Source organism: Varanus komodoensis, unplaced genomic scaffold (genome assembly GCF_004798865.1).
Source record: "Varanus komodoensis strain SLA01 unplaced genomic scaffold, ASM479886v1 scaffold74, whole genome shotgun sequence".
Taxonomy (NCBI): Eukaryota; Metazoa; Chordata; class Lepidosauria; order Squamata; family Varanidae; genus Varanus; species Varanus komodoensis.
Genome location: NW_025336401.1, coordinates 936,222 through 948,335, shown reverse-complemented (window position 1 = coordinate 948,335; position 12,114 = coordinate 936,222). Strand labels below are relative to the sequence as shown.

The 12,114-nt window shown below is 61.6% G+C and overlaps 1 protein-coding gene across 1 annotated transcript; it reads left to right on the top strand.

Moving 5' to 3' along the window:
• The first annotated feature begins 4,081 nt into the window (after positions 1-4,081).
• On the top strand, positions 4,082-11,461 carry ITGB1BP2 (integrin subunit beta 1 binding protein 2). Its single transcript, XM_044452763.1, has 11 exons — positions 4,082-4,158; positions 5,701-5,750; positions 6,476-6,532; positions 7,453-7,592; positions 7,799-7,917; positions 8,536-8,591; positions 9,061-9,131; positions 9,522-9,624; positions 9,969-10,094; positions 10,230-10,292; positions 10,880-11,461. The coding sequence occupies exons 1-11, from the start codon at positions 4,095-4,097 to the stop codon at positions 11,201-11,203; spliced, it is 1,173 nt and encodes a 390-aa protein (XP_044308698.1). The 5' UTR covers positions 4,082-4,094; the 3' UTR covers positions 11,204-11,461.
• Positions 11,462-12,114: the final 653 nt, after the last annotated feature.

Genomic DNA, 12,114 nt, shown 5'->3' with positions numbered 1-12,114 from the left:
GCAACTGCCTGGTCTCTGGAGAGGAGCTGCCAGTCGGAACGGAGATCACCAGGCTAGAAGTGCCCCGGCAGTCCCTGGGAGGCGTGGGCATTGCAGAAGCTTCCGAGCAAGCTTCTGAGGATCTCAGCTGGGCAACAGTGGGCGGGGGGGCACAGCAGCGCACCTCCCACGCTGCTCTGAGTGGGACTGGATGGGCTGGTGGGGAAGGCGTGTGTGCCGAGATTCCCTCCTGGCAGGGTGGGGGCGCCTCTGCAGTTGCCATCTCTCTGGCAGCGTGCAGCGGATTCTCCCCCGTGGCAGCAGTGCACCGTTCCGGGCCGTGGAGCGTTCCATGCTTCTCCACACAGCCTTCGTAAGCCCAGAGCTGTGGGGGCCGCACAGCGAGAGCCCCGTCTGCCACGGTGTGCCGAGGCTGATCGACACCAGGGACAGCTGCCACGCTTGGCGCTCCTTGCGGGGGATTGCAGTGGGTCCGGTAGGTGCAAATGATTGCACTTGGTCAAGTAAGCTGGGTGCCCGGCTCTGGGAATTGCAAAGGGTTCCTGAAATTCCACCAAAGAAGCAGCCACCTGGCAAGCGGTCAGGTTCAGCAGCACGGTGACCCTTAGCCCTTTTGGCCTGAGCTGACTCCTGCTGGGGCCTTGACCAAATCCGCGGCTTATAGAACCTTTCTGAGGGAAGGCTGGTGCCCCACCGAATCAGGTCGCTCCCGTCTGTCAGTTGCAGCAGTTCTGCAGATTCTGTCCATTTTGCTTTTCTTAATTTTGGGCACCTCTTTTAGAGGGTTGACTGCAGCTATCATGCCCATCCTCGGGGCGGGGGGGCGGTCCTTTGCCTGACTCTGCCTTTCTGCCTCAATTTGGCTTTCCAACCCTGTGGCCAAAAGGGCAAGGATGCTACTATGCCAGGGCAGCTTCTCACACCTTTCCCACCCTGTGCCAGTTCTCTGCTCTGGCAGGTCCAGTCGCTGCAGAATCATTTCCCATGACTGGCCGATCGTGTGTCTGCTGTGAAGCCAGCCACGCGGGTCGTCCCAAGGGACAAGGACGTGCTGGGAAGCCGTCTTTGGTCAGTCCGAGGCATATCTTAACTTCAGGTTATTCTTTTTAGGTTCTGCCCAACCTGCAGCTCCAAGTTGCCACTCTGAGCAACTGAAAGCAAAATCACTAAAAGCAACAAAAGGTTAAAAGAACACTCCATCCTTTTGCTCTGCTGCTAGATGACAGCTGGTCCTGTATTTTTGTCCAGAGTGCAGTCCCTGCCTTCGAAATGGAAGCAGGAATGGAGCGAGCTGCCTACTCTGGAGGCAAACGATCAGCTCGCCTGGCGAGCTGTCTCCACAATTCCCAGGGCATCTACAAGGCAACTTTGCAGTCCCCGGGTGGAGAGTCTCAGGACTGAACCGGGTGATCTTTCCATAGTGAAGGAACTGTTTTTCCATTGTAAGACTGAAATGCCTCTCCTAAGACTTAGTTGTTGACAGCAAGAGCATTAAGCTAAGACATACCAGCATTTTTTATATTTTTGGCCCCACGCTGCCCTGGAATGCCACCCCTGTGAGCTTCTCTGAAATAGCATTTTGGCTTCAGGCAGAGTTCCGTGCAGCTCCCTTCCATGGGTCCTTTCAGAAAGTTTTTGGATTGGGTCTCTGCCTTCGATACACCATAGGAGGCGCTCGGTGTGGGTGGAATCCCAGTCTGTCCTGCAGTGCCCTTCCTATACTTGGAAAAGGGATGGCTTCCTTACTCCAACCCCAGCCCAGTTTCCAGTGGGCAGGGAGGCTGCCCTGGTCAGAGAGAATTCCAGGTGGACTCCTGCCCCAAAGGAGAAAGGTGGTCCCTTTGTGCGGCATCCGCCTTTGGAGCTGCCTGGTATTTGCCCGTGCAAACAGTGCCTGACCTGGGTGTTTTCCAGCCAGGCACTGCCTGGGATGGAGTCTTGGGAGCACCCGAGGGCAGCAGGCAAGCCGGGTTGACGCTTGCCCTGAGCGAACCGATAAAACGGACGGCTGCAGCGATTCTGTGTGCCAAGGGCTGGGTGGCTGCGCTTCAGCACGAGGTGCGTGTTCGACAGCGCTGGCGCTGACTCCGTTGAGGGCGGCCGCTGCAGCTGCAGGACCCAGGCAGCCTGCCCCCAAGCCCTCGCCTAGGCCATCCCGGAAGCGTGGGCCTTGCTTGCTCTGGATAAAATCTAGTTCCCTTGCCTGTTTCAATAAAAATTAGCACCTGGTTCTCGCTTCCTGGGTGCCTTCACCATAGCGAGACACGCCCTTGGCTTGACAGACGGACAAAGGATGACCAGGCCGCCACGCTCACTCCTTGGCCGGACTCCTTACGGGTCCTGCTGAGACTCTCCTGCCCTCACGGAAGAGGCGTGTGAGGCACGGAGGAGCTTGCGCTTTCAGGCCTCGCCCTCTTGTCTTGGCACCCTCAGTGGAGGAGAGACCTCCAGACCGGGGCCCTTGACAGGCCAGGCAGGGCCCCCCTCGCCTGCTCCAACTCCCTGCCCCAAAATGCCTGTTTGCTCCTGTCTGTCCTCCGCTGCCCAGTCGATGAGTCACCTCTCCCAGATATGCTTTGCTGTCCTCATGTACCCTGTACGAGCTGGCCATTTCCCGTGCGCTCTTGTTCGGACTGTGAGGAGGCTCAGCTGACCCCATCCACTCCAGCTGATGGGAGCCCACCTTGCAGGGGTTGCTGCGCAGGTGACTTGCTGCTAAATGCTGTGGGAACCTAGCTAGTGCCTTGTTTGCTGCAACCACAAAGCCTCTCCTGGCAAGTAAACCTGGAAGTTGGCATAATCATTTGCTGGGGATCACAGAAACATTTTTCCCTCAGCCAGGGCAGACATATCCTCCCTGCAGGCTGGTTCGCCCAGCTGGGCTATGGGACCAACCATGGAGGGCCCAAGGAACTTTCTGGAAAAGGCAGAAGGCCCTGGCCAAGAAGACTTCCTGGCGGGCATGCTGAGGGGAAGGGAAGCCCCTTTTGCATTTCTGCTGCCACGGAACCGTTCCAGCAGGGCTGGGGAACCCTGGGCCGTGGGCCACCGCTGCTCTCTTGGCCCCTGGGGGGGGGGTGTTGCACACCTGTTCTGTGCCCCCCACTCATTTGGTGCCCCATAGCACTCTGTGCAGCCTTCCCTGTTCTAAAGGACCGGGTGGCCCCCCCTGGGCCTAGGGCCCGGTCAGTGCATGCTGAAGCAGAGCAGTCCCTACAATGCCCAGAAGTGGCCTCAGCAGGTGAAAGTGCGCCTGCAGCTGGGCCAGTGGCAGCCTTGGGATGCACTGCACACCCCGTTGCTACCCATGGAATGCCCCTGCCCCCCCCACTGAGACCCCGAAGGGGCATTCAGCCCTCGGGCCAAAGGAGGCTGCTGGACTGGCGAGAAAGCAGTGGGGTGGGCACCCCCACAGCCGTGCTGCACCCCGCGCCCCGGACTGCTTGGCTACCCTTTTTCCCCGCTCCCAGGAGCCCCCCAGCCACCCCGGGCAAAGGGAGCTTTCCTGAGAAGATGCTGGCGGGAGGGGGCAACTGCAGAGCCTGTCATCCTCCCCCCAAGTGGGGCCAGTATGTTCTCCCCTCCCAGCCAGGCAACCTCCCCCACCCCAGGCTGAACATGCCCCGTCCAGCCTTCCGGGAAAGGAGGCCGGCGCCAGGCCATGCGGGCAGCCAGTGGTTCTTGCTGCCGCCTCGGACCCACAGTCTGCCTTTCCCCCCTCGCGAGCCGCTTGTGCAGCCCCGAGTGGCCATCACAGAGCCCTGCGACGTGGGCGTGTTGCGCGGGAGGGACCGGCGTGCCCGGCGTGGGTGGCCGCGCACACGCAGGGGGAGGCGAGCCGTGGAGAAAAGCGTGCGCGTGTAACGTGCCCCCCAGCTGGGACAGCCGCCTCCTGCTGCTCAAGATCCGGGAGGACAGGCGGCCGCGGTGGCGGCATGTCCATCTTTGGGCTGGTGTCCACTTGCAGGCCCTCCCTTCCTGCTGCTAAAGATAGCCGAGCGCACCGCGCAGCCACGAGCGAGTGCTGCAGGAGGAGGAGGCCCCGTGGCCGGGATGCCGGCCCAGGTGTGAGCCGGGGACCGGCCTGGGAGGTCATGGCACTCTTGTGCTACAACAAAGGCTGCGGGCAGCGCTTTGCCCTGGAGCGGAACTCGCCGGGTAAGTCGGCGGGCGGGCGGGCCGGCAGGGCAGGGCACCGGGTACGCGTGTCGCCGCGCCCGTTCCTGCGTGGCTCGGCTTCAAGTGTGCCCCCGGAGTGCGGGACGGGTTGCGAGGGGCCGCTGGACTAGTGCGGAGAACACTCGTGCCGTTCCTGGAATGTGCGAGTGTCATATTCCCCCCCTACAAAAAATATCTGGCTGCGGAGCCTTGTGCAACAGACAAGCAAGTTCAACAGGTTACGCTTCTCCTAGCAGAGTGGCATAAAGCCCTTCTCCTGTTGGATGCCTGCCTGGCATGCAGCTCTTCTCAGGACTGGAGTCCCTCTCTGAAGGGATTGATCAGGAGGGCAACTAGCACAATCCTCTGCCGCTTTCCAAGAGGTGTTTGCCTTGCTCCATTTTGTGTGCACTGCAGCAGCTGGAGCGCTTGGAGATGGCAAATGAGCACCCTGGACCAGCGAGGAGAAGTGCCACTGAGCATGTGCAGAGTTTCTGGTCTCATGAAGTATTTATTTTACTTATGTAAAGCTTTTCTAACTCATCCGTCACTGATGTCTCAGGACAACTTGCAACGGAAGAGTAACTACGGGAAGCCCTGCCTGAGTCTAGGGAGAAGGCAAAGTGCACTGTTTCTGAGCGTGCCGACCCGGCATCCCTTCATGTAAAGGTGCCACAGCACTCTCTGCGCAGGGCTCTTTGTCTGGCCGCGGGGGGGGGGGGGGCGGTGCTGCCACCCCGCTGCACAAGGCTTCCAGTTCTCCTGCACCCCAGGTGTTCCGGCTGGTCCTCTCCAGGGCTTCTGCAGGGTGCGGGTGCCTGGCCCCAGCGGGCAGGGATGCCACTGTCCCAGAGGTGTCCCGGCACAGCACCTGCCCTGAGGAAGGGTGTCAGAGGAGGGCTGGATGCGCGTTCTTTGCGAGTTCACAAAGTGGTGGAAACTGGGTGCTTCTTGCCTCCCGGTCTCTCCCCAGGACATGGGCGGGAGGGGCCACACCGAACCCCAAATATGCGGAGGGGAGGTGCTTGGAAAGCCCGGTCCCCTGGATGATCTTGCGGAGCGCATTGATCGTTCTGCAGCCTAACGGGCCAAACACTCCAGGAATCCGCACTCCGCGTGTGCGGCCTTCTCCCCCAGCGAGTGCCGTGACGAGAGCAGGGCCCACTGGCTGAAACGTGTCCAGCGGTCTGGCTTCCTCTGACTAACCGTGGGGACATCTGTCCCTAAGGTGGCGCTTGGGTGTCTTGCCCGCTCTGAGGCGCTGCTGCGCCTGGGGGCCCTTGGCTGTGGAGCCGCCCGGCTCTGAAGCGAGCGCAGGCGCTCCTGCGATTGACAAACCAGTGGAGAAAGGGACGCACTGCTGCCTCCAGCAGCCCTACTCCCTCTCTGCCGAAGGCCAGCTGCAGGGGTCTGCCTGGGTCTCCTGCTCCCTTCCAGTCTGGGCCGGCGAAGTGTGGGAGCGGGCGCGGACCTGCGGGACGGATGACCCAAGCCCAGGCCTTGACTGAAGCGGCTGCTTCTGCTGTCTTGCCCCTGCCTCAGATGCCTGCCTGCACCACCCGGGCGTCCCCATCTTCCACGATGCCTTGAAGGTGAGTGGCCCATGGCACTTGCCATGCCTGAGCGTCGCTCCCAGCAAGGGGGCCTCTCCCCACCCGCCCTCGGGCCTCTGGGCAGCTCTGTGCAGATTGAATTGCATGGCGGGGGGGGGGGGGGAGGTGGCCGCAAGGACCGTGAGGAAGGGGTCACTGCTCAGGCGCTCAGGTGGGTTTTCGACCAGCTGCACCTGCTTCCTAGCCAGCCAGCCAGCCAAATATTTATATGCCACTTATTTTACTAACAGCATCCCTAGGCAGCTCACAATATTAAAAATTAAGACAACTTAAAACACTCATAAAATGATTAATCTATAAATTATTACAAGTTTAAATTCCAATCAGATAGTTTACTCAAGAGGTTGTAGTAGCATCAATGGGAGGTATCAAATATTAACATGTCTGTTAAAAAGATCAGTGTTTGACTGGCACCGAAAAGAATACATGGATGGCCCCAGGCAGATCTCTTTCGAGGGGGCATTCTCAGAGTGGGGAGCAGTGGCAGAAGCCCTTTTTCTGTTACCCGCTGGAGGGGTGGCTCCCACAGAGGGGCCCCTGCGTCCGTCTGGCAGCGTTTCCTCTGCTCTCGTTGCCTGGCAAGAGGCTTTCCCGGCTGGCCAGCAAAATTGTGTTTCCGGTTGCCACCAGCTCCTCTCAGCGACCAAGTTTGTGGGTTCCCATGTTTGTAGCCTGGAGGGCTTACACTCTGTCCTTGTGCCCAGGGCTGGTCTTGCTGCAAGAAACGAACCACTGACTTCTCGGAATTCCTCTCCATAAAGGTACCTTCTGTACCCCAGGGCCTTCCCAAGCGTCCTGCTGTCTGTCCTCAGCAGCTGTCCAGCACGGCAGTTCCAAACCTTTGCAGTCATGGAACGTTTCTGCAGACATTTTTTTTTCTGTGGGACTCTAACTCTGTACCCAATTTTTACTAAGCATTGTGAATTCAGACGTTCTTCCTTGTTTCATCTGTTCCTATTGTGCAAGTGCTTTGCATAACATGGTAGGTTTGGGAATAAAGAGAAAACATTTTAAAGAGAACAAATTAAGAAGACGATTCTCTGGTCCTGTCCCAAATTAATTCTTTCGATTATTCTCAACACTACGCAGTAGAATCCTGCACTTGATGCATTTCCTTGTCTGCAGCTTGGATGGCAACTGACAACCGAATGGTTGACCTCATGTGGTTCCATTTAAAAATCTGTTTTAAATGTGATTTTTGAGATTTTCCGCGGAATCCCTATGAGGCTTTTGCGGAACCCTGGGGTTCTGCAGAACGCAGCTGGGGAACCCCAGGCCTGGTGACTCTCCGTGGCCCTGTGTGGGCCCCGAATGCCACCTTCCCCACCCTGGACCTGCAGCTGTGCTGGCCTGCAACAGTCCTCATTCCCGGCCAACTCAGCTGACGGCTCAGAAGCAGCCATCCCCGAAGCTTTGGCAGGCGGATGCAGTTCTGCCGGCATGTGGAAGCCCTGGGTGCCCCAGAGCCTGGATGGGGGTGTTGGCCTTTGCTGCTAACACGCTGCCATTCAAACAGGAAAACAAGCCTTTGGGCAGGGGGCCAAGGATGCGGAGCTTGCTGCTGGGGGGCCTCCGGGACTCTGGCTGGGAACGTCTTGCTGTGGCAGGGAGAATCCCGGGGCGGTTTCTGGCATGCTGGGCCATTGGAATAGGGGCCAGACTCTGCATTTCACTCTCCCAGGGCTGCACCCGCGGGTATCACAGCAATGAGAAGCCGCCGGAGCTCAACGAGACCTTGGCAGAGGCAAAGGTCAAGGTGAGCACCGAGGTCGTCGTCCAGGGACCGAAGTCTGCGGAAGTGATGCAGCGTGAGAGGCCCAGGTGAGCTGGCGGGCAGGAGGAGGGCCCGGCTGGCTGTGGGGACGTCTGAGCAGCTTGGCCAGGGCAGAGCCGGGTTCAACCTCATCGTACCCTGTGGCTGTGCTGTGGGAGAGCGCGTGGGGGGGGGGGTCCCACCTTTTTGGCACATGTTACCAGCTGGGCAACGCTCACCTCTGGATCGCTCTCTCTCGGGCTCTTCTCGCTAGCCCCGACGAGCCGAAGCAGCTGCTGCCGGTAAAGGTGTCCCGGTCTCTGGAGCAAGCCCTGGAGAAGCTGAGCTTGTCCCGCAAGGAGCAGCCTTCAGCCCTGGTCCCTCCAGGGGCCGGTAAGGGCCTCGTGGGCAGGGAGGGCAGGTCCCAGGTGCAGAGGGCTGCTGGGGCGGCTGGGTGCCGTGCCTGGGGCTGCAACGCTACGGAATCCCCCGAGGCTGCCCCCTTCCTGTGGACCTCGTTGTCCTCCACATCCGTAAGGGGTGGGCCTGGGGCTCAGGCGACCTGGGTTCGAGGGTTTTTTGTTTTTGTTTCGGTTATTTTATGATTATCGTGCATGTATATCCCCCCCATCTGTCGTGATGAACTCAGGCCAGCTTGAATGGCCTCCTGTCGTCCTCACAACACCAGCCCCGTGAGGTAGGCTGGCCCAGGGAGCTTCCTGGCTGGAGGGGGAGTGGGCCCCAGGTCCACAGTCTGACCCTCCCACCGCACTGGCTATTGAGAGCTGCCCCACCCCCAAGGCTGCAGCAAGCCCCCCGAGGGTGGGCGAGGGGCGCGCAGGCCTCCCGCCGCACCGCTGCGGCTCTTGGCCCTGCGGAGATGGTTGCGGGGAATGCCGGGAAAGCAGCTTGGCTCTGGGCTTGGCCCTGGCCCTGAGGACTGCGGCTCACGGGGACGCGGATGGGGACGCTGGCCTGGCGCATGTCCTGAGCGGTGGTGCCTTCTTGCAGGGGCAGCCCTGGAGACGAGCGTGGGCACCACTTGCAAGAACTCGGGCTGCACCGCGGTGAGTGGGGCGGGGGCTCCGCTCGCCTCGCTCGCCAGACACCCGTCCCATCTGCCTGAGGACCGCCAGCCTCGGGAGGGCTCCCCACGCCCACGTGCACCAGCCGCAGAGTTGCTCGGGGCAGGGGTCTCACCCCCTCCTGCCTGGGGGAGCTTGTGGGCCGCTGAGCCGAGTGCTGGACGAGATGAACTGTCCCTCTGCTCCAGCAAGGCTGTTCTGGTCGTCCGGGTTCCCCCGCCGCTTTCACAAGACGGGCGCCTTGCCCAGATGGGCCAGAGCCAGCCTGGCCCTGCTCTGGGGCCCCGGGCCTCGGGAGAGCCGTGGCACCCTCCACTGGGAAATGGTTCCCAGCGATGTGGCTGGTGCTGGGCGTGGAGGCAGGAGAGCAGGGGCCTCCCTGCCAGCAAGGGGGGCTGCCTCCACACGCCCCCCCAGGGGCTTGATCCTGGGGCTCTTTCGTCCCTTTCAGGCCTACCAGGGAGAGGAGAGCGACTCGCAGATCTGCACCTTCCACCCTGGCGTGCCCGTCTTCCACGAGGGGTAAGAGACGGGCAGCTTTCCTGGCCAGTGGCCAAGCCTCTTCCCAGGCCTTTCCGGCCAGGGCTGGCTCAGCCTCCCTCCCGTTCTGCCCCAGCTGATGGGACAGTGCCGGGTACTCTGGTGCGCAGGTCAGTGGCGCAGGATGAGCTCCCGGCATCGCATGGCAGAATGCTCAGTTCACTGGCAAACGTGCAGGCCGGGCAAAGGCGCGGGGAGGTGACAGGCCCCCGTCAAGGCCCTGTCGAATCCAAGCCCACAAACGCGCCCAGCCTGGCATTCTGCTTAACATGCAAAATGGGTCGCAGGGGCCTGGCGTCTGCTCAGGCAGGCGTCATTCTCAGCAGCACCCCCACTCCACGGTCTGGGTTGCTCCTGCGCTTCTCTCCCCAGAATGAAATACTGGAGCTGCTGCGGAATTAAAACTACAGACTTTAGTGCGTTCCTGGAGCAGAAAGGTTGCAGCAAAGGGAAGCACAGCTGGGTGAAGCACCAGGTGAGGAACAGCCCCTGCTCCCCCCACCCCATTTGAGCTGATGACCAAGAGGTAGGAACGAGGGCATTCCCGTGGGAACGCTGAAACGCCGGGAAGGCAAGTGGCGTGGCTGCACCATCTGGAACGCTAGCCCCCGATGGCCGGCTCGTGGCCAGGTGGCTCCTGGTGGCCGGGAGAGAGCAACTGGGCTCGTGAGGGCACCCAGGAAGCCTGGAAGGCTGGCGGGGCTCGTGGCTTGGCCGCCACGCCGTTGTCTCTGCATGTGCACGAGGCCGGGGGGGAGGACACGGCCTTTGTGCCGCCAGCCGGGCAGCAGAAGGCGGACTGCCTTTTTCTGTGGCCAGCAGCCGGACAAGCAGCGGCTCGCCTGCCGGCAGGACTGGCACCAAACCGGCGGGCAAGTGGTGGTGACGGTCTACGCGAAGAGCCCTCTGCCGGATCGCAGCTCCGTGAAGGCCAACCGCACGGGGGTAAGGGAGAGGGGCCGGCAGGGCCCGCCAGCGCACGGAGCCACGGCCCGGCCCGGAGGGAGCAGCCAGGCCTGCGTGGGGCTGCAGCAGTGCCGAATGTGCTAAGGGGTCTCCCTCGTGCTGCCCCCCCTGCAGCTGGACACCCATGTCGTCTTTGAGGGAGACAAGGTTTTCCAGGAGGAGCTGGAGCTCTGGGGGGTAGGTTTTGGTTTGCACGTCTTGCTTCCGTTTCAGAGAGTAAAATATGGCGGAGGGAAGAGCCTCGGGGCTGTGCAGGGCAGGCCAGGAAAAGCCTCGCTCGCCGAGTTGCTCCTCGCAGTCCGGCGCACGCGGGTGCGGGGTGGGCTGCAGCTCCCGCGTGGGGCTGGCTCGTCCGGGAGGTGGGACGAATCCTCTGCCTCAGGCATCAGGTCACTTGCACCCTGCAGCTGGGAGCCCTGCCTGTGGCCCGCTCCCCACTGATGCCCCATTCTCATGGAGGGCTTCTGAGAGCTGGGTGGAAACCGCTGGCAGGTGGGCAGGGGGTGAGGTGGCCCCTGCCACAGCTTGGGTGTCTCCGTCCCCTCCCAGGCTTGTGTTGCCCCTCTGTCCCCCAAGCGGAGGAGGGGCACACGCTCCTGCCCCCTCGGCCTTCCGCCAGCAGGACGGGGCTGGACTCGGCAGCCCGCTGGTCTCCGGGGGGCTTCCTTTGGTGCTCGGCCAGGGGCCTGGGGAGTGGCAAGGTGCCTCCCCGCTCTCCCGTCCAGGCTGCCCCGTCCTGACCGAGCCCACACTTCTTCCTGCAGGTCATCGATGTGGGGCAGAGCTTTGTGAACATGGCGCCCTCCAAGGTGGAGATCGTCCTGAAGAAGGCCAGCCCCATCCCCTGGGCCAGCCTGGAGCATCCGCAGAGCCGAGGAGAAGCCCCATGGCAGCAGCAAGGGCTGCAGCCGGACGCCTCGGGAGGCCAGGAGGCTGGCGGAGCTCTCCAGGAGGAGTCGGACGACAGCCTGGACTGGTCAGAGGAAGACGATGAGCAGTGGGGGGCGGAGGCAGAGCAGAGCCCCCTCCAGCCGCAGCCCTCGTGCGAACGGGGGGCAGCCATGCCAGGGCATCCCTCCGGGCCCTGAAGCAGCCACTCGCTGGACAGTGCTGCGTCTGGGCAGCTGCTGCAGCGGAGGGGCCCCGAGGGAACGGCGGCTCTTTGGCAGAGGTCGATGCCGGCCCTGATGCTTAAGGACTCCGGAGCACAGTCTGAGAGGGGGACAGGTGGAGGGGCAGGGGTGTGGGAGCGGCCTGCTGGGGCCCCAGCTCCTCTCTGCGCGCTGCTGTCGCTGCTTCTCATTCGTGAAATAAAAGAAACGTCTCCCTGTGTGAGGAAAAGCAAAGAGGACTCTGCCTGTGGCACCTGGCGTCCCCGGGGAGCCGTTCCTGGCCGGCAGGACGCACACGAGCTGCGCACGTCCAGTCCGGGCAGCCACGCTGTGTGTGGCACAAGGCCTCTTGCAGGGCGAGCAGCTGGAGGCGAGGCGGAGGAGTTGGGAGCAGCGCCACAGCGGCTCTCAACCAGAGCCGGATGCCCATGTCGGAGAGGGTCCGAGGGAGGGCGCAGGTTGTGCATGGGAATGTGAGGAGCCGCCTTCCACCGAGTCCCTGCCCTGGCTCCGTCTAGCCCGGGATAGGCTGATAACCGCAGCTCTCTAACCATCATTTTGGGCAAGGTTAATGGTTAGCCCCACCTGGAGAAGCCGGGGATGGATCCGAAAAGCCTCATTAGGGCACAATGATGATGTTATTATATTGCACTTATAGCCCAACTTTTTTCTTCTTGTGAGGTACCCTGAGCAGTTTACATAGTCTTCCTTCTCTCTAATTTTACTCTCACAACAGCCCTGTAAGGTAGGTCAGGCTGAGTCGTGATGGGCTCAGAGTCACCCAATAAGCTTCATGGTCGAGTAGGGACTAGAACCTGGGCCTGCCAAACTCCAGCCCGGCACCAGGTCACCGCACCGCAGCAGCTCTTCCCAGATGGCTGGGCAAT

What these genes read in the sequence shown, in the direction of transcription:
- ITGB1BP2 (XM_044452763.1), top strand. Translation starts at nt 4,095, where the DNA reads ATGGCACTCTTGTGCTACAACAAAGGCTGCGGGCAGCGCTTTGCCCTG. An exon ending in CCTGGTCCCTCCAGGGGCCG is followed by an intron (nt 7,918 to 8,535) that starts GTAAGGGCCTCG and finishes GCCTTCTTGCAG; the next exon opens with GGGCAGCCCTGGAGACGAGC. An exon ending in AGGAGCTGGAGCTCTGGGGG is followed by an intron (nt 10,293 to 10,879) that starts GTAGGTTTTGGT and finishes TTCTTCCTGCAG; the next exon opens with GTCATCGATGTGGGGCAGAG.